At 46.0% G+C, this 20,567-nt stretch overlaps 1 protein-coding gene across 1 annotated transcript in view; it reads left to right on the top strand.

Moving 5' to 3' along the window:
• LOC144108408 (endothelin-converting enzyme 1-like) overlaps positions 1–20,567 on the top strand; it is a 48,958-nt gene that overhangs the window by 3,707 nt on the left and 24,684 nt on the right. Inside the window, exons 2-6 of the mRNA XM_077641650.1 lie at positions 1,055–1,192; positions 4,430–4,831; positions 6,081–6,218; positions 7,964–8,143; positions 13,626–13,797. Of these exons, the coding sequence (XP_077497776.1) occupies positions 7,985–8,143; positions 13,626–13,797 (331 nt within the window). The 5' untranslated portion in view covers positions 1,055–1,192; positions 4,430–4,831; positions 6,081–6,218; positions 7,964–7,984. The remainder of the gene's footprint in view (positions 1–1,054; positions 1,193–4,429; positions 4,832–6,080; positions 6,219–7,963; positions 8,144–13,625; positions 13,798–20,567) is intronic.

Raw genomic sequence — 20,567 nt, forward strand, 5'->3', positions numbered from 1 at the left:
ATGTCTGATTACATGACATATGTTCGGTGCTCTTTCTGCATGAGGAATTTTTACACTTTGAGCGCCTTGTTATTTTTGACGTCATGCCATTTGGCGAAGAGCGTACGCGTCCTGGCTATGCCTGCCAAACGCCGGAAAACAGATTATATTCTGAAATTTCTTCAATTGTTTTCTCAAGAAGCATTGTTAATGGTTCATTTGACGTTTAGGTAAGACGCAAGTGCAATGTCGAGAATAACCGCAGCAGACTAAAATGTTTTGACAGTTAATTCTAGGAGAGCACGGAAAATGAAAATGTTTATCAAATGATTCTGTCAAGAATTCCTGTTAAGTCCAAATCCTCGAAGCTACACGAAAACTTATAATAGGACTAACCACAGCGCAGAGAGCTTTGGAAAAGAAATCGGTATGGGTGCCTGCATATGCAAACTTAAACAAATTGTACGTCATATTAAGTCGACATCCAGTCTGAAAAAGGAAGGCCAGGAGAAGGAAGGAGTAGCTAAGGAAGACCGAGAATCGGATTGGGATGTATATTGTCAGGAGATTCAGGAGCAATCCAGTACAAGATAGGGATGTCCTGAGATCAAGTTTCAGAGTTTTGTTTTGCACTGTCGATGCCCTTGTCGGTGAAAATTACAATGATAGCGCGATTTTTAGATTTCTCCCAATAAATCTAGGCAACATGTACCGTTAAAGCTGTCAGCCTAGACGTTTAGCTCATTTCTATCGCAAATGAGTGTGTTTGCCTGTAGAATTTCTTTTTTCGACCCAATTTCACGTTGGTGCAAATAAATAGAGAAGGGGTGGACGTCTTGTTTGCCGATGCCTTTCGCAACAGACGTAGTCTCCTTGAATGGCCATTCTCTGCTGGTGAAAGGTAATTCTCTGCAAAATATCTTTTTGTAGGCACTTATTTCCATTCAGTCATTTACGTTAAAGTTTACCATGTACAGCCCTGATGGGCACGTGTCTTGAATTTGACCCCCTGTGGTGGTATGCGCGACACAATAGCAACAAGAAATTGACATCACGATATCTGCGTTTCTCACAGGAGGGAAGGCAGGCGCCAAGAAATCGCAGGAATGGTATCTTCGGCGTGTCCGGAAAGAGTATATACAAGCTTGGTGTTCCCGTTACCGTCTTAGTGATATGTGCTTTGCTGGGACTGGCTACGCTGTCCCTGTGGAAGGTAAGAGTGTCTAACTCTTCTGTAAATTACAATAGTTTGAAATGCCGCACCAAGGCAACAAAATGGCGGCATGAAATGACTGCAGTGCTTATTTGGAATGCCTTGCTCGGCCTGGGCTGCTTTTGTGTCGTCGAGAGGTAACAGTGTTTTTGTGAGACCGCCTGCAAATCGGCTTGCAGTTCCTTGTGAATTCAGACACCAGAGTTCCTGAAAATGACGGTGCGTCCCGCTACATACCAGAATGGACAGGAAGTAGGTTACATTAAAAACAGAACAAAGTAAACATCCTGTTAGAAAGGCAGCTGTCTATCATGAACTAGAATACAAAGCTGATCGATGAGTACCGCGAGTTCGAGTGGTTATCACAGATCAACTTCTTTTTCAATGGCTAGTGTTTAAGCATACAACTTTAAACATAATGCAGTAATGGTTTTAGTTCCGTTTCCAAAAAAACATCCAAGGCCTCGTTTCTGTGTACCGCGTCTCTTCGCTCAGTCCTTTCAGAAAAGTGCACAGATTTTTAAAAACATTTTGATGTAAGCGCTGTCCCCCTGTGTGTGAGAAAAGGCCCTTAGCAACTATTGGTGCGTCTGCTCGTCGTACTATTTGCGGTTTTAAATATCCTGCTTTCAAGAATGAAACGTCGCACAAAGATTGTAAGGCGGCTAACCAGAAAACCGACGGAAGAACGGAAAGCCCTCTGTCGATCGACGACAGCTCTTCACTGCCAACTGCAGTTCTTTATTTTGTACCGATGTCACAGGTTGTGCATCACTGGCCTAAAAAAGCCATAATTATTTTACGCTGTAAAAGTAGGAATAATGTAGAGTTCAAACTACTGCCTTCCGCTGCTGCGCACTGCTATACTTGCCAGCGTAAACGCTTTTTTTTTCTCAGGTGAAGGATGATGTCATCTGTGCAAAGACCCCGAGAAACTCTGAAGCACTTTTTAAAAAGTATGCATGAACCTATCACTCATCAGCTCATGTGCTGATGCGAACCTTTGTCATATTAGATTTTGGGTGCACAGCAGAACGCATAGAATATTCGGTAGAAATTAGCTTAGGTTATTTAAAAGCTTTTCATTTTAAACATGTTTAGTTCAAGCTAAAAAATGGAAGCCACTTCACGGTTTTTCTCCTCCTTTAGATTTTAAAGGAGTAGCCACAGTTCCTGTGTAATTTAGACCTGTCAAGCAGTGAACGCTGTAGGAAGGCGGCAGGGTTAAGACTTGGCCAATGCTTTCACCTGTTCGCTTACGTATGCGGTTCGAAAAGACGAATATATTCTTCAGAGTCACGATTCGCTGGGTTATGCCCTTAGGAAAAAAAACGAACTTAATGAACACCGCATAATGTTGACGTCGTATATGCTTCTTTGGTGGAACTGACCCTTGCTTTGTGTAGAGGGAGCCGATCGAAACGGCATTCATTCAGCGGATGCTTGAAAAATCAGCAATTCCGCCCTTTTAAGAATTACTTCAAGATCACTTGGCAATATTGGCGGTACATTGTGGACAACGAATTGCTTCGCCTGCGAAATATGAAGAATGACAGGTTGCTTTGCCCAGTCAACCATGCTTCCTATCTCTGTTTCCTTATATCACGACAGATTGGTTAACATTTCACGCTGCGAAAGAGGCTCTATATGGACTTAATTTTCCGCGCTGATATGTACAGAATATGCGAAGGCGACGAATTTAGAAGAAGACAGCAGAAAACGACTCCGGCAGTATCAAGTTTTGGCACCTTTCGGCCGCAACGTTTTCAGTTTAGTAGCCACCGAAATAATTGAGCTGCTTTGTTTAGAATTATAAATATAGATTTGAATTAAACAAGCTGTGGGGATAATTGGCTTCACATTCGTTTCGTAGCAATCGTGTAATAGACGCGAAGTAACACGAGAACGAAACGATGATGTTAGTCAAATGTTTAGGGGAATCCCCCGAGGTGGAGTAGATTTGTAATGAGGGAGTAATTACTCATTGACATCCACCGGAGTGCAGCCATACGGCTACAAAGGAAAGATACACAGCTATCTCAGAAGCTTCGTGGTTAAAGAAAAAATCGTCCTGGTCTGGGGTTCAACCCAGCACCACCGCTTCACAGGAGCACTCGCTGTACCAACTGACCTAGCGGGGAAGGCAAGCTTATGGTAGGGCGAGAGCGAATTGATCAATAACTCAAAGTTGGAACAGTGTTGGTCAAATGTTTAGGAGAATCCCCCAAGGTGAAGTAGATTTCTGATAAGGGTGTGTAGCTTTTTTTTTTGTAGCAGTATGGCTGCGCTCGTGTGGATGCCCATGAGTAATTACTCCCTTATCACAAAACCATGACTTGTGCCGTCCTCGTCTTGTCCTCGGCCAGCTTCACGCTGCTAGGGGAGTAATAACACGTGTATTGCCGCCAGAGACAGGATAAAACCTGAAACTGCACATATTAAAGCATTACCGCCAATATTATTCAGTAAATATTCCTCTGTATTGAGGCGAAAACTTCAAGCCACCTGCGCAGGCGACTTAGTGTTGCAGTCAGTGGGAAAATCTGGTGGAGGGCCCTCTGGCCTCAACTGAAAGAAAACATTTAACACGTAGTAACTGGTCTGTGTGTACTGTGACAGTGCGTCACAGGCTTAGGCTTACGGGAGGGAAGGCACAGGTTACGTGAGAAATCCGTCCCTGTCGAGTGTCGCTCACGCTTGCCATAAGTTTTATTTATTCGCGCAATTCATCAGCCGAATAGCTCGCAGTTAACGTCTCTGCCCAGGAAGTGAAGCACGAAACTATCTGTGCATTTGTAAAGAAAGAAAGCCCTGTTCTTCCCACAGGGTAGGTAGTATTGTTATCTGGTCGGGTCGTGGACCTAGATAGTACTAGTCGCCCGACGTTGATAGAAAAAGCCCTGCCTAATTATCTATACAATGACCGATATCGTGTTCAAAGCATTGGGCTTCAGTCTGCTGGTTAACAAATTAGCTGCCTATTACTGGCGTTCTCTTTGGCAAGAAGAGCGCCGTTGCCAACGGCAATCCAGCGGTGAGCTTTCTATTTGAGTCAGTACGGCGATAACGATTGCAAAATTTTTCTAAAAAATCTTCATGCCTCAACCGCCAAGAATGGCGACGGTGTTTCAAACACTCGCGTAGAAGAGAATACACGAGCGGTTCAGTGCCAAACTGCCAAAGAAATGCGGTCCATTGCAAACCGCTCGCCTGAGTTATGTCTGTTTTTTCTGCCAGGTCGTTCCAAGGCAGCCAGGGCACAGACGACGGATTAATGGCGGCTCCGGGGACTCTGTCGATCCTCGTGGTGTGAACGACATCGAGGTCCTTGTTCCTCCAAGAACACACGCACCGATCGGCATTCCAGCAGTGGCGGCTTTTTCGAGAAGCCCTTCTTCGCCTACACGCCGAGAGACAAGAAGCCGCTCCGGGAGACGGATAACTCGGAAAGCGAGGCTGCTAAAGGCTGCGCAAAATCAAAATGGGACACTGGTACCCACGCCCTGCAACACAGACCACTGCCGAGACCAGAGCGATTATTTGAGGCAGACCGTAAATTTCGCTGTTGATCCGTGTAACGATTTCTTTGACTACGTGTGCGGGAACTATTGGGTTCATCCGGACGGCCCCTACGCTCAGGTAATTGACAATTTTTTTCATAATTTATCACATTAATTTTAACTTTTCGTCCCAAGAGAACGAGTGATGGAGCATTTTTCTCATCGTGTTTACGATTCTCCAGTTAATGCGAAGTGTATTTCTCCACTGGTGCTTTGTTTAGATTTGCTTGGCTTTTTCTGCTTTACCACTCTTAGCCTTTAGTGCTACTAGGTGTGAAAATACTATGAGCAGCTCGGCGCCCCGCTTTAAACGCGGGGTGCCTGGACGTGATTTCTGTAATATGTTCTATGTAATTTAATGGATTATTTTTGGCAGTCGCTGCGACACGCGACACGACACTAAGTATACGCTGACATTGGCGCTGCGCTTTAGACAGAGACTTCCACAATACATTTTGTCGGGTTCAACTAATGCAACAGGGCCGCGAAATGTTCACAACCTTCCAGTTTTAGAGCGAAAGCCCTATTCATCACCTAATAAGCTGAAGGTTATGTGGCTACGCAATTTGACCTTCACAACAAAGGAGCGGAGGCTTGGCTCTGACGTAATGCCACGTGATTCACCACGCCTCGTCACAGCTGCGCGCGTTGAGGTGACAGCGCGCGCTCGCTTCACAACTACCGAACACGCGACTCGCTGCGCCTCGCCACAGCTGCGTATGCAGAGCCGACAGCACTGTCGCAACTGCCGGAAATCGCGTGACGCGCCGTTCGCTCCATGAAACCATGTGCCGTGTGCTTACACTCTTGTGCCTATCTTAAGAGAGCTTTCGCTCGTATTTCTATGTTCAGCCGGATTGAATTACACCTAATTTTATGTAGGAGATTTCGTAGTTGGATTTAAAAAACGGCGCTACAAGGTGGCAAAAAATAATAAGCGTCAATCCTACAAGGAACGTCGAAAAAAAGCCTCTGTTCCTATTTAGATTTTTCAACAACTGTTTCGTAAAAAAGCTCCTCCACACTGCAGGTATCTCACGAAGGTCGAATAATGGTACGAACCGTAGCACTGCATTATGTGGTGAATGCGGATGAGAAATACAGCTGGAAAAAAATAAAAGCTGGCACAATCTAAATGACCAACTCTACTTGCGTTTGCATTCCCAAAAACCAAAAGTACGAAGTTGTTTGATTTACCCTCGGATTTTTATTAAGCATTTCACTGCGCGGATCACTATATTTGCTTGCAGCTGGTCACTGCTTGAGCCTCGAGTGACGAAGGCCCCCGCCGAGTTCAGGCGTTTACATCATGCTGTGCCAATTCGCAGATCGAGGAGACGATACGGAATGCCACGATTGCCGCCCTCAGCGTGGCAAGGGTGCCGAATTGGAACCAGAACGCCTTCCAGAAAGCCGCCGCTCTCTACCAGTCCTGCTTCGCATTCGCCGAGTCATATCGGAATGAGGTGATTACTTTAAGAACACACAGGTTGCCGACAGGAACGCACTTTTTATTACTCCTTTGGGGCGGTAACATAGGAATGGCAACACCGTTTGCGTGGCATTGAAAAAATAACCGCAAGTGTTTGTTTTTCTCCCACAGATAAGGTGTCCCTCAGGCTAGGCTGTAGCTGTTCCTCTTTCCCTCACGGCGTCATCATGTTATCGTCGCTCATGGTTACAGACATGCGTACTGATCATGTCTCAAAGACATGTACAGTCGGCAGAAAAGTTAAAGAAAATGCTGGTGTACTGGAAAATTTATTTCGCTTCAGTCATGAAAGTCAATCCTCGTAAATAAAGCAGATATGAGGAGACGAACACTGAAAAGACGAATACCGAGCTCTGGGTGGAGATTTACTGCTACGATGTACTTGTTCCCGAGTAAGCGCATCGGATAAAATTTTCCTGGTGGCTTTACAAGTCTGCAAGCTTCATTTCATTTTTTGAAAACCCAAGCAGCACGAGTACTCGGTTCAATATTTTTATTTATATATTGATTTATCTATTTATTCATATCGCCTCACATGCTCCAAGAACGGATTATTGCTTGAGGGGGGCGGATTACATAGAAAGCGGTAATGACCGGAGCTGAATAACACGTTTATACAAAACTTATTGACTGTTAGTACCGGTCACTGAAAAGCAGGAACGCCATTATACAATATTTAGCGACACATTAGCAACTTGAACAAATGACCGTTATTTTGGCCCTAATACGAGCTGGAACACGAATGCTCGCGATCTGTTCCGGAAGGCAATTCCAGTGAATGATAGCCTGCGGTAGGGAAGATGGATTAAATTGATGATTCTACCAGATATGCGTTGCCAATGAAATGTATTGGCAAATGGTGGTCCTACAAAGGACCAGTGTGAAGCCATCCATTTCCCATAAAAGGCCAATTACCTGTGCTGCTTGGGCGGTTCAAAAAGTTAGTGACAGCGATCCTCCTACCGTCGCTCTGAGCGTGCCCACTCTCGTGGTCCCGTAACAATGGCGGATGCGAGGGGAAGGGTGATTGGTTCCATTCGCACCGCACCTTCAAATCTCTCCGTAAGTAAATTTTCCGCGCGAAAAGGTTGAGAAACCTCAGTTTTTGCGTCCAACGAAGCTCAAGAAATGCATTGTGCTAGGTTGATTGACTCTTCCTTGAGTTGTACACGAATCATCCCACGGCAGATGCCGGTCTAGAGTGCTTATTAATTGCAAAGCAGTGAAAAGCGTCGTTGTCGTCTGGGAGTAGTGAGGTCATTGCAGCTTTGTTGCTGCACTTAAAGCTACGAAGACGCTGTGAACTCTAAGAACCCCTTCGTGATAGAGCTGAGGATGTGAAATTCCTCACCTGCTTAGTTATTTAAAGACCCTCGTTTGATTACTATCTAAATGTTCAATGAAACAACTAGCAATTCAAGTCTTTAACGTTGAGCCCTTGGCTGTAGTCGTGCTAGCACAGACCTTAGGAAAGCTTTTTTTTTTGGTTTGTCACAGCTTAACTACCATGTCTCTACTCTATTTCAACATTTTAAATGCCGCATCAGTGACCAGGCAGAAAATGTTTAATAAATTAAACCTGTAAGGTCCGCAGTATACTGGACGCAGATGTTTTCAATCTCTCGTCGGCAGGCGGTGCCCCCGTTCTTTTGTAATTTAAATTTCTAACGCCACAGCGCTATTTCACAACCACTGCTGACATGTATTGAATGTTTCCAGCGTGAACAGCTGAAGGCATTGATGGTGCGCCTGAACCTGGATCTGCTCAACTTGGCCGGTTCACGTACTGTAGACTCCGTGAACGCGGTGGCGCGTCTGTCGCTCGACGTTGGCTTCCCGGTCATGTTTGAATTCAAGTTATTCGATGAATATTTCGTCGAAGGAAAACGAGCCATGCAGGTGAGAGCATCGTCATATTTTGTATATCCGTCCTGTGAATGGCGCCGTGAAACATCGCACCTGACCTCCGCATAGAAACGACACGAGATTTGGTTGGCCTGCGTTACCACACACAAGAAATTCATCTTGTATTCTCCAGTTAGAGTGCTTTGCGAGGGATATATAGTCCAGCAAGGAAAGTTTAGGGGTTCACATAATTTTTTGCAGTGTTATTTTAAATCAAAAGCACTGCTTTGGTTCAAAACGCTCACTGAGATTCTGATAGGAATGAAGACTTGCCCTATCATCACGCATTCGATTACAGTGCGAATGGTTAAACAAGAAAAGGCACTGCGATAGCCTTAAAATCAGTCGGTGCCTCTGCATGTATTTTTGTGTCTGTATTGATGTCGTGACACGGACGCAACGAAGGTACATCGAAACGTATAGTTGCTACTTTCAGCCTTTAAATTATGTCATCGACGGCCCTTTGTTATTTCAGATGACGTTTCTAATAGTATTGCGTTAATTATTTCCGTTCGATACAGGCAGCCTTCGAGAACATCAAGAAACTCTTGTTTACGCTAAGACATATTTAACAATTGTTCTTGATTAGCAGATAAAAACATATCGGTACACTTTTTTCGCCTCCTGCAAAGGCATCAAGGACTTTTTTATTGTAGCGTCTATAAAGGAGCGCTGTGGTTAACGCACTGACGAAGGGTGGTTTTCATCGTGACAGGGCCATTGAGAGCAAAGCAGTTTGCGAGAAAAATGTCGGTATGCCGCACGGGTTTAGAAATAATTACCTACGGTCTAATTATTGGTATTACGCCCACTGCATTTCACGTTTCATTGGCTCCGCTTTGACAGTGGACAGTTTTGCACTGACGCATTTTAAAGGGCTTGGGCTCAAAACCTGCTGTAGTGAGGTTGGCGTCCGGAAAAGTACGCCAACTGATTTCTTATATGCGAAACGGGCGTCCCGCACCGCAACCGGCAATGAAGGCGACTAGTACGCGCTCATCTGGCTTGTGCCCATGAGTGGAAGACATTCACTTCGTTTACTGCCAGCGCAGTCTTGCAAGCCACTTCAGCGTTCTGTTTTTGCGATCAATAATCAATTCGACTACCGTACTGAAGCGTAATCAAACTTGAACAGTAGGGCGTTATTGCCTACTTAGACTTATGCTATAGGGATACAGTGATGGCGTAGAGGTTAAAACATCTGCCTCGCTGCAAGGTGACTGGGGCTCGAATCCCGGTGCCGCGAAATTATTCACCGCATTTAGAAACAAACTCCGCGTATCGATGGAATTGCACAACTTGGCATGGAGTGGCGCCTGATCTCAGTCACTAGAACCGACAACACACTCCCTATTCAGAACAGGATTTGAACCACCTGGTCTAGAACTTGCTCACAACCTCCTACAACCTTTGTTCGTAAAGTTCCAAGACTGAGTCAATAAAAAGATGCGTCTAACATTGAAACCATTTGTGCAGCACCCCTTCGAAATTGTCTCCCTTCCAGTTTATACACAGCTTCCAACGCTTCTTCAGGTCTTGGAAACAGTTGGGAAACGCTTCTTTTAGCAGGCCTGTCAGCTACTTTGCCGTGGCGTCTTGAATGGCCTCGACGCTCCCCATCCAGCCACATTTTAGGGCTCTCTTCACTCAAGGAAACAAGAAAACGTCGCATGGGGAGAGGTCAGGTAGGGATGGCGGATGGGAAAGTACATTAATGCTGTGCTTGGCGAGACATTTTGTCATGATGAGAGCGTGTGGGGCCTTCCGTTATCGTGAAGAAGGCTCCATTGTCCAGATACCCATAAGTCAGGGCGATGGCGTCGCAGTGCATCACGCATGTGTTGAAGCATGCAGATATAAAACTCCTGATTCACCGTCTGCCCTTGTGGGACGAACTCGTGGTGTATGATACCTCTGGCATCAAAAAAAAAACTCTCAGCATCGTCTTTGTTTTGGTCTTCTGTCGCCACACCTTTCTCGACGCCGGAGAGGTTGTGGACCGCCAATCTGCGCTCTGACTCTTTGTTTGAGCATCGTATTGAAAACACAATGCAGCATCCTTCTCTCCCTTGGAGAGGATATCAGCGCTCACTGATGACCGCGTGTCCTTCTGGTCCTGTGTGAGGGAGTGCGTCGCAAGTCTGGCATTCAGCTTTTTTTTCCCCAAGTGTTCACGCACAATTTTGTGTCATGTTGTCTTACTATTGCCGAAAGCATGTGATAGCATGTGGAAGGTAATGGTACGTTCTCGCTCTACGATTTCTCTGATCCGAGCCATGTCGTTTTCATTCCGTGAGGTTGAAGGGCGCCTTTGCCTTGTGCCGTCTTCCACAGACGTTCTCCCCGAAACGAACCTCTTGTAACGCTCGAAAACACGCTCCCGCGATAACGTCTCATTGCCGTAAGCGTCACGAAGGAACTCTTACGTCTGTGCGGCTGTCTTGCGAAGCTTCACACGGGATCGTATGCTTACACGCTGTTCGAGGTGGGCGTCCATTTCTCCACATTCACTCTAAGTAGAATGCTCAGACGACTTGTGACAACGTATTCTTCTGCGTGTAGTGCCATCTAGCGGCTGCTACAGCGATTAACATAAATAGGTTAGCCCGAAAATATGGTACTACACATATGCAGTAGCGTTTCAAATCATTTAGAGAAGAAAATAAATCAGTCGCGGAAGTTTACGTACAAAGGCTGTATATGACTAAACCAATATGACTGGGCTAATTGGAGAGATATGGGATAGGTCTTTTACCTGCAGTGGGCGCAATCAGGCTTATGATGATGATGATGCTATAAGATTTAAAGCATTCTGAACTTCATTATATGTACTGAAATCTTCATTCCGAATGATTATAATTTATTAGAGTGAGATGTGAAAATATAGTCGCAGTATGTTTCCCATCGATCATATGGACGAATATTAAAAACAGTAGAAACATCCCCTGTGATATTTTCGGTTTCAGTGACTCGTGGCTTTCTTCATATGTTCATCGTCACGAGCATCCCAATTCCCTTTACTTGTGAGCTTGATAGGTTAACGAGGGCCTCGCTTCCGGCAGTCTTGATGCAATAGGAAGCACAAGAAGATTCTCGCTCAGCTTTCTCTCTCATTGTTCGATGACGTCCCTTTCGGCACTTACGCAATAACAGGACGTACCTACGTCCACCGCTGGGTCAAAAGTGGCGCTGGCAAGCATCCTGAAGGTTAGGTTAGATCCAACGTAAATACTCTCGAAAGTAAGAGAATTGTACAGTGGCCGTCGTTGCTCAGTTGCAGAGTGCCACAAGCGACATGCGGAGGTCGTAAATTTGGGTCCCATCGATGTCTTATGGTCGTTCTCTGTCTTTTTTCTATTTTTCGAGCAAAAACGGTTACACTACTAATTTCCCATTAATCAACAGCAGCAATTAAAAATAAAATAAAAAATGAAACATTCCCTTGCATTTCCTTCGGTTTCAGTCACTGTTGGCCTTGTTCATTTTGAGTGATTCTTTTGTTGTGCGTCCTGTGTGTTAGAACTGTGTTTCATTTTCTATGATAACGACACGATTATTTCCGAAACAAACTCAAGATGTTTCCCAATAACCACATGTTGTGTATTTTGTAGGAGACGTTCAAAAAAGGATTCACAAAGAAAGCAGAGCTCTGAAAAGAGCGGAAAATGCTGACTTACCTCAAAAATTAAGAGAAAGTCCTCGCAGCAACTTGCTTGATTAGCGACTGAGGGAAAAATCGCTCCCGCCCTGCTATCTGCTTGCTTTCCTGGTGAACACACATGTCCAATATTCTCGGTCAAAAATTTAGAAAACTGAGAAATTGTAGGATACTGTGACGGAAATAATGAAGATTGTGGCCCATTCTTTTTATTTACAGCACAATATTTCCTTTAATGTTATTCCCTCGATCGCATCGAACATTTAAGACTCTCATAGAAAACCAACAGAGCAAGCTTTTTACGATAGCAACAACGTTAATGGAAAAGAATACGACTGCCGTCGGGTGATCTGCGGATATATTGATTATTGCAGTAGAATGTTACATTCTATGCAAAAATTGCGTTGATAAACGGCTTTCCACTAAAAAAATGTTTTTGTCCAGAATTGTTGGGTATGCTTGGAACAGTTGCTGCCTCAAACAGGTGGTGGTCCCGGGTAAGCAACACCACCAGCAGGTTCAGCCAATATTTTCAACGAAAAAGCTTCCAAGGAAACTGTAACGCTTTTCTTTGTAGCGATGCAACTTCACCTTTGTGTATGCGAAATGGTAACTTGTCTAGAATTTATTTCTGCATAACTTCTCCGCGGGTGCGATGGTACCCCCGACCTCATTGCTGGGTTCACATAGGCTGCTGGAAAAATGTACACTATAAACAATAATCCGCCTACATAAGTGTAAAAGGAGAACTGTCCTCTAGCGCACACACTTTTATAAAAGAGTGTGCGTCAGTTTACTCTCTCTTTAGTCATTTCTATCCAGAGTGTAGGCTGTGCGCAGGTGCTCTTAATTCGGGAATGTATCCCGGTAGACAACGCCATTTTCTCTGCGGCGTTGTAAATACGGGGGCTTTAAGATGCCTACAAAGGTGTTGAGTCTTCCTTTTGTACAGACTTTGCCAAAAGTAACCAGGCTGCCTGGCTTGCTTCTGAGTTGTATAGCGGAACACTTATCGCAACCAGCAAGCTATAAACCACTGCGAGGTAAGGAGAACCGTTTTCTCGCCTTCCAATAACTTTTGGTTTTTAGAGAAGCTATGGAGGCTCCACTATATTTGAAAGAAGCAAACCATGCACCCTGCTGACTTTTGGAAAAGACTACCCACAGATCTGAATCTACTGTGAAAATACTGTAATACCGACTAAAATATCGTAAAAGTACAGGTGTTTTAACCGAGGCTGAGGGCGAGAAATAGGCAACAAATAAATGTTCCCTATTGAGTCAGATCTGTACACAGGTTTACAGAACAAGATTGCGTCTCAGTAGGCCCTTTATTAATGAGTAAACATTGTATGGCTATGTTTGCGGAATCGTGCCATCACGAGCTTGCCATCGCAATAACGTTCGAACGAACAGAGTTATAAGAAAAAGAATGGTTGCATTAGAGGAAGCATCAAAATATCTCGCTGAGAAATCATAAGTTGCACGTAGGGGTGATTAGATAGAGCCAAAAATGTCCAAAAGTGGGCGCGGCCGGAGCAAAAGTGTTGCAACATTTGGAAACACCGGAAGTGGGTGGAGCTAAAGCATGGCGCCAAACTTGAAAAACCGGAAGTGTGGACGGAGTGACGCGTGACGTCAACTTTGGAAACGAAGCGAGGCGCCAAGTTTGAAAACTCAAAATGGGCAATGATGGAATTTGATTCATTAAGGAAAATAGGGGAAAGAGGGCCGAGTAGGCGTCAATGCTTACGCATTCCCCCAATGCGGTTGCCGCAGCGATCTCATAATTTTTTCTTATACTCACCGTGTGGACAGTTCAAGATCTGCGACTCCCGAACGGCTTGGGAGAAGAAACGCGAAAAGTTGAGATCACCCGTGAGAGTCCGCGGTTACATCTCCGACCAGCTTCTCTACTACCCCGGATACGATCCTGAGAACCAGAAACACAAAGAACTCACAAATGCTACATACGGATACGACGAAGCATGTAAGTGCATTTCTGTCTTTTGTTCACTAATGGAAGCGCCTCCCATTTTGTCGTACCTGTGAGCTTTCGTCTGCTTACCGAAAATAGGGTATCGTGTGGGCGGAGGAAACATCCGGGCATTTAAAAGCACTGAAAGAGCGAATGAAAAATGTGGGAAACAACGATTTTCAACGCGCAGCCGGATGATTTCTTTTGAAGTTTACAGGGTTTTTGTAATTTTCGGAAATGCGTCGACGCCGTCTGTGATTTTGGTTTCAGGGTTGAATATTATATTATGAAACTGAATGTCGTCTTCGTGGAAGGTTAGTTTCTTAAATCCTTTTAATCGGCAATGTGGCTCGTAATATTGAGAGCAAAAAATACGGAGATTGTTTTCCCGCGTTGCAAATTTATAGAATGGTGAGGCTGGCAGTTTTAACACAAAAAAATGGAGGCTTCATTTGTGCATTTTACGACGTAGAATAAGTAACATTATTTGGACGATGACTGTGGCGACACCGTTTAATAATATGCATTGAGGGAAAGCCAGCTGCACGACTTTCAAACGCGTATTTTTCACGTTCTACACTTCGAACCACTTTGCCGATTAAGAAAATTGAAAAACTGGGCTCAGCTTCGATGCTAGCGACCGTCAATTTCTCAATATAAACTTGGCCCCTGTAGTGTGAACTACGAAAGTTGATTAGTTAATTCAGTGAATTAATCGTATAATAAAGGACCTCTATCACGTACGTAATGTCCGTCTTGCTTCACAATCCGCCTCCACAGACTGCCCTAAACTGCCCTCCACAGTTCTTAAAAAAATAAAATTTTGTGAACGTTAGAAGAAAACACCCTAGGTATGCCCGCCTGATTTTTAGCTCCTCTGCGTCTCCTATGAAGAGCTTCGATTTCTGACAGTCGAAGTCTTAGCTCCCCCGGAAGCATTTAAGCCACACAAAAGCATGCGCCACAAACAAAGCTGCATAGGCAGAATAGTAAGAAAAAGAAAAATAGGAAAATGATGAGAATTTTATGGAGCAGAAGGAGAGGATAGCCTCAATGCCTTACAGAGCTTCTGTGGGCAACCGGCGGCAATGCATTTCTGCCGCAGCGACACCCAAAGACACCCAGAAAAGTTACCAGTCGCTCGTGCCGGTAGCAGCAGCGGCTGCTATCCGCTATCGTGGCGCTGCCATCGCAGGCGTTCGCCGGTTACCGCTGCCTGCCAGGATAAACGCTTTGTGTGTTTGCTTCCCGCCGCCTCTCTTGTCGTTCTTCGTAATAAAGTCCCCCAAAATTCGGTAGGTGTTCGCTCTGGTCAAGTCTACTCATGCAGATATGCAGTGAGGGAGATTCAACGCAAAAACAGAAACGTAACGTTTCACTGGGCTTGCCACTTATGCTTCGTAAGTAGCGAATCTAACGAGAGCAAGTGAAACGCCTGTATTTTTTTATATTTCTGGACCTTATTATTCACCCTTCAGCCGCTTTTCCTCCAAAGGTAAAATTCGGTTGACCACGTACTATAAGACGTATCGCAGTCGCGCACGGCTAATTGCCACTTGTAACCCCTACAGGCGCGCACAGAGCGTCCGAGTGGCCTTTCGAAGCGCTCTAATCACAGCGAGAGGAAATTTATAGGCCGCAATAGCTGCCTAACTTGTCGGAGCACAACCAAACCAGGCAGTGAAGGAAGGATATGGCGTAGTAAAAATCTTAGATCTCAGTGGCTTAACCGCGCAGTGAGGGAAGGGATAAAGGAGCGAGCAAAAAATCAAAGGAGGAAGAGGTGGCGTAGTGAAGGGCTCCGGGATAATTTCGATTAAATGGGTATCTTTAACGTGCACTGACATCGCACAGCACACGGGCGCTTTTTGTGTTTCCCCTCCATCGAAATACGGCCGCCGCGTACGGATTCGAGCCCGGTACTACTCCAAACGGGCCGCCACCACTATATAAAGTTTGGAAGAATTGAGAGGCAAGACAAAAAAGAACAGGTGTGTCAGTTCCACAGCCATCTAGCTACCGAGGGCACTCTTTCACCGCTACTAAGCCCGTGCGGTGGACACGCTATTCCATACCACGGGCTCATCTCAGCAGCATCAAAATAATAATTGGATAATACTAGAGTCGTCGGCCCACCAAAATCCCGCGCATGTCCGAGAATATTTCCGCTTATTGGTGAAAAGAGGCCACGCGACCTTTTGACGTCGTCACAACATGCCCTGACGGGCCTTCCTGATTAATCGAGACAGGTTACGCCACCTCGTGACACCATCGCAACGTGTCCACCGCGGCAGGTGGAAGCCTGGCCACCGGATTGTTAGCAACCTGCCCGCAGTGCACGTGGCAATGAAATTAATAATTGATTGATTGAGGCCTCGCGACTTTGTGACGTCACCACAACCTGCCTACCAGGTTGTGAACAACCTTGTTTCTACACAGCAACCTAGATCGAAAATTGCAAATAAATTGACACAAACGCACAAAACGTCTAATAGAAGCTTTGACGAATGTTAAATCTAGTATTATCACATTGTACCCTTCAGGCTCGCGCAGTTTTTTTTTTTAGAAAGCAGCATTTTCACATAATTTAGGAATGGAAACTTTCAATTGTGCTTTCTAGCAACGAATTCTTTATTTTAGATGAAAATGTAAAAGCTGCATTGTGTTGAACACAGCCTAGAAGGCACGGACCAATGAGTATAGCTTAGTATCCGGACGCTTACGCGAATAATGCGAGGTGCTGCCAAAATATGCGTCGCTACATTAAAATGTATTGTGGCTTCGGCCTCGACTGCTTATGCCTCTAATTTCGCTGCAATGGTGTGGTGTGCCCAAAAATAAAGTTTTTATGTATATCAGAAAGTAAATTAGACAAGGTAGCCTTTGGCGCTCCTCGCTGTTGAGAGGCAACGCCTAGGGGCCTTGGAGGAGTGCGGACGCGTCCTGTGCGAGCTCCGAGTTTTCTCGGCAAAATCACCGTATCTTCGGGACGAACTACCTTCAAACCTGCCGATAACCTCCATGAAGACCCTGGCTACAGAACTGACAGAAGTTCAAGCCAAAGTCAAGCCATTTCTATCCTTCTTAGCCTTTTTGGCCCACCTCGTGGGCGACAGCTCATCACAACGAGCTAGGCCTACTCGGGACGCCGGACGCCGCGGCTTGGGCAGCCAGGTCGAGGCCGCTACGGTGCCCACCGGCTAGAGTGGCGTACGAAGTAGGAGGAGAAGAGATGACTCAAGAAAAGTTCAACAATGGGACCTGACGTACGTTTGACATGCAGAAGAAATAGGGCCATTCGGCCACAAAAGACATATGCTCCTCGCCACCCAATGAGGACAGCAATAGCCAAACGCCACAACGCGAGCGTCCACCACCGGCCTTGGAAAAGCGTCCCATCCCAAGATTACCGAGTGAGGACTATAAGATAGTTCTCCGACCTCTCAAAGAGCAGTAAAGCTCAGTGACATACCGTTCAGTAAACTCATGGCTGCCCTGCTTGCTGCAAGCGACGCCTGAGAGGCGAATGCCTTCAAAGATGACCAGCTTCGGATACACGCCATAAACAACACGGCTACCGTCAGCACTCCAGATGGTGCAGGAGCCGCAACCTATTGCAAGACGAAGGAAACTGAACTCGTGGGCCAGAGTGTTCCAAAAGCAGCGTACGTGCCTTCGCCGGACGACTCATTAAGTGGAGTTGTCTATTAAGCCCTCGGAAAAGAATATGACAGCTACACAATAAATGACATCAAAGCAAGAAACTCGGACCTTCCCGTCGTGAACTCGAGGTGGATTTTAAAAACCAACCGCATCTTGTTTACCCTAGCTGGAGACGCTTCCGAGATACATGAGATGCGTGGTCGACTTCCGTTTCAAAGTGCGCCCTGAAGCTTGCGTCAAGTGCCGCAAACGCGGGCATCGATCGGACGTGTGCCCACTCCCACGGAAGCCCAAATGCAGAAGGTGCGGAGAATCGCACGCGCTTCCGCCTGACGGGACGCCACCCGCCTGGCAACCAGTATGCATAGTTTGTCAGGGAATATCGATTCATCACCTGCAAATATCACCGGCAAATATCGATTCATCTAAAAAAGCCTAACAAATCAGGCAACGAAGACGACGAGCAGCCCGCCGAAAAATTGCCGCTACCCAAACATCACAACAGCACGGGATCGCTACTCTCCAGAGGAATAAGCAAAAGCCCGGGACTCAGTGCGGACAATGAGGCGAGCTTCCCCCTCTAAGAGGCAGAAGCGCTAGGAGGAATGGAAGGGCCAACTCCGCCACCAGGGGAACAAAATGACCGACATAAAGGACCACCCAAAAAAGACATCTATATTGTCGTGGCTTGTGCACCAGAAGTAAAAAACACAGAGATCATAGAACAAGTTGTGGACTGTGCACCAAAGGTTAACGAGACATAAAACATGAAAACTGACAAGCCAGGAATCGCCAAGAGAAAAGCAGTAGATCCCATCGAACCTAGGTCTCAAAACGCAGACCGTGAATAGCGCCCGGAATCGCTGAAAACGGGACAGGAAGAACGGCGCAAAGAACGAGAAAAGGTGTGCAGGGAGACAGGAGTGATAGCAAAAGCTGTAATCGCTAACAACATGACTACCAGCCTGTCGACCACAATGAATAAAGGAGGGACGCAACAAAACCAGATCACCGCTGCCCTAAGAATCGTGGGGCATCTTCAGATTACGGACAGTAACATTACGTCGCACTCAGAACAAACCACGGTCCAGGGCAACAAAAAGAACACCCTTAAGTCAACAGTGACCGCTTCAGTGCGTCTCGAACTCTACAAGGAAAACGATGGCTAGCGCTCTCGTAGTATGCCAATGGAATGATCGAGGCTTTCGTACCAAGCGAAAGATCCCGCAGTTCGCAATACAGAATGTACACACTAAACCGAACATCGTTGCCCTACAGGAGACGAACCTAGAAGTTAAATTGGCCGGAGTTACTGCATAGCAAGGAAAAACAATCTGCTTTACCAAGGGGCGACTAGATCGACAACACAGAATAATCTACAGAGGGTTACAAATGATCCCGGGTGACGACGACGAGCTCCTAAGGGCTTTAACAAAAACATATATCAGCACCACCGGGGACCCCTCTCTCAGAGATGCATATCTAGCGACAACAAACGACTATCTGAATAGAGATATCACGGAAGCACAGGTCAGGGCGGTTCTGAATAGACACAAGAGTACGGCTGCAGCCGGTGACGATGGCATTACCAACCGGGCCCTCAGAAACACAGCCTACGATGACCATAAGATTACAGTGATCACAAAATTCGTCAATAATGTATGGGAGAAAGGTGAAATACCCCATGGTGAAAACGAGCGAAAGTAATTATCAATATCAAACCAGGCAAAAAATTGGACATTAGCAACCATAAACCCTCTTCGCTCACGTCGTGCCTAGGTAAAGCCATGGAGCACGTGATATTAAGCAGACCGAACACCTACGTAAAGCAGGATGACATCTTTCACACATAGGCATTAGACGAGGCCTATCCACCCAAGACATCATGAGACGGATCCAAAATGATATTCTCAAATCAGGCTCAGTAACAGCAACGCGCACCATACTTGGGTTAGCTGTCAGCAAAGCCTTAGACAATGTAGCGTGCGCAGCCATTTTGGAGGGTTTAGCCCAAATGAACGTCGGAGCGCGTACGTACTATAGGAAAAGCTTTCTATGCGACAGGAGAGCCACTCTGCATGTGGACAGCTTAAAAACCGAAAAAGTTACTCTTGGAACGAGAGGCACCCCGCAAGGGCTGGTTTTGTCCTCTTTCCTGCTTAATGTGGCTATGAAAGACCTACCCGCCAAATTAACTGACATATCTGGCATCAAGCACTCGATCTATGCGAATGACATCACCATCTAAACGCTCCAAGGTTCGGACGGCTACACACGAGGTGCCTTGCAGGAGGCAGTCGGCACAGTCCAAGCACACGTCCAAACTAAAGGTCTAACGTGCTCACCGAGCCAATCTGAGCTACTCATCATTCGGAACAAACACAGGGAGCCAAGAATGGACGGATCGGCCGACACTAAAAACCTCACTCTCAACGGCAACACCCAAGGTCAAGACTATCGGGGTCCTTGGCTTGCTGGTTTAAAGCAATACACAGAATACAGAGGCTATTTAGCAGCTGAAACCAACACCTAAACAGGTTGGCGGGCTGATTAAGGGAATCGCTACGAGGCACGGGGGCATGAAGAAACCTGACCTCTCTAGGCTAACACAAGCACTACTCTTAAGAAAAACCACGTACTCATTTCCGTATTATCTTATTCGTCAAAAGGACAGAGAGGTATTGATAGCGTCATTCGTGGAGCTTACAGGGCGGCACTGGGTATACCCAGGTTTGCCAGCAACAGCAAGCTACTAGAATATGGGGTGCATAATACCCTGGAGGAGCTAATTGAGGCAAAAAACCGCGGAAAAGAACGCCTGTTGAGAACGTACGCACGCCGATACGTCCTAATTGAGCTTGATCTTCGGCCCGTTGAAACAGCAACTGAGCTCACAGTACTTCCTGAAGGCAGTCGCCTGAAGCGCAAGGTCAAACCTTTAGCCAAAAACATGCTTCTGGGACGACATGATGACAGACGAATTGCCCGGCCGGGGCCATAGACAAAAAGTATGCGGATGACCTCTGTGCAGTGTATGTGGACGAGGCCAAGCAATGCCCTGGCAAGTACACCGTCTGTGTGGTTACGGCTCATTTCAAAATTATCAAAGTAGGGACAAT

The sequence above is a fragment of the Amblyomma americanum genome, chromosome 10, assembly GCF_052857255.1.
Source record: "Amblyomma americanum isolate KBUSLIRL-KWMA chromosome 10, ASM5285725v1, whole genome shotgun sequence".
Lineage (NCBI taxonomy): Eukaryota > Metazoa > Arthropoda > Arachnida > Ixodida > Ixodidae > Amblyomma > Amblyomma americanum.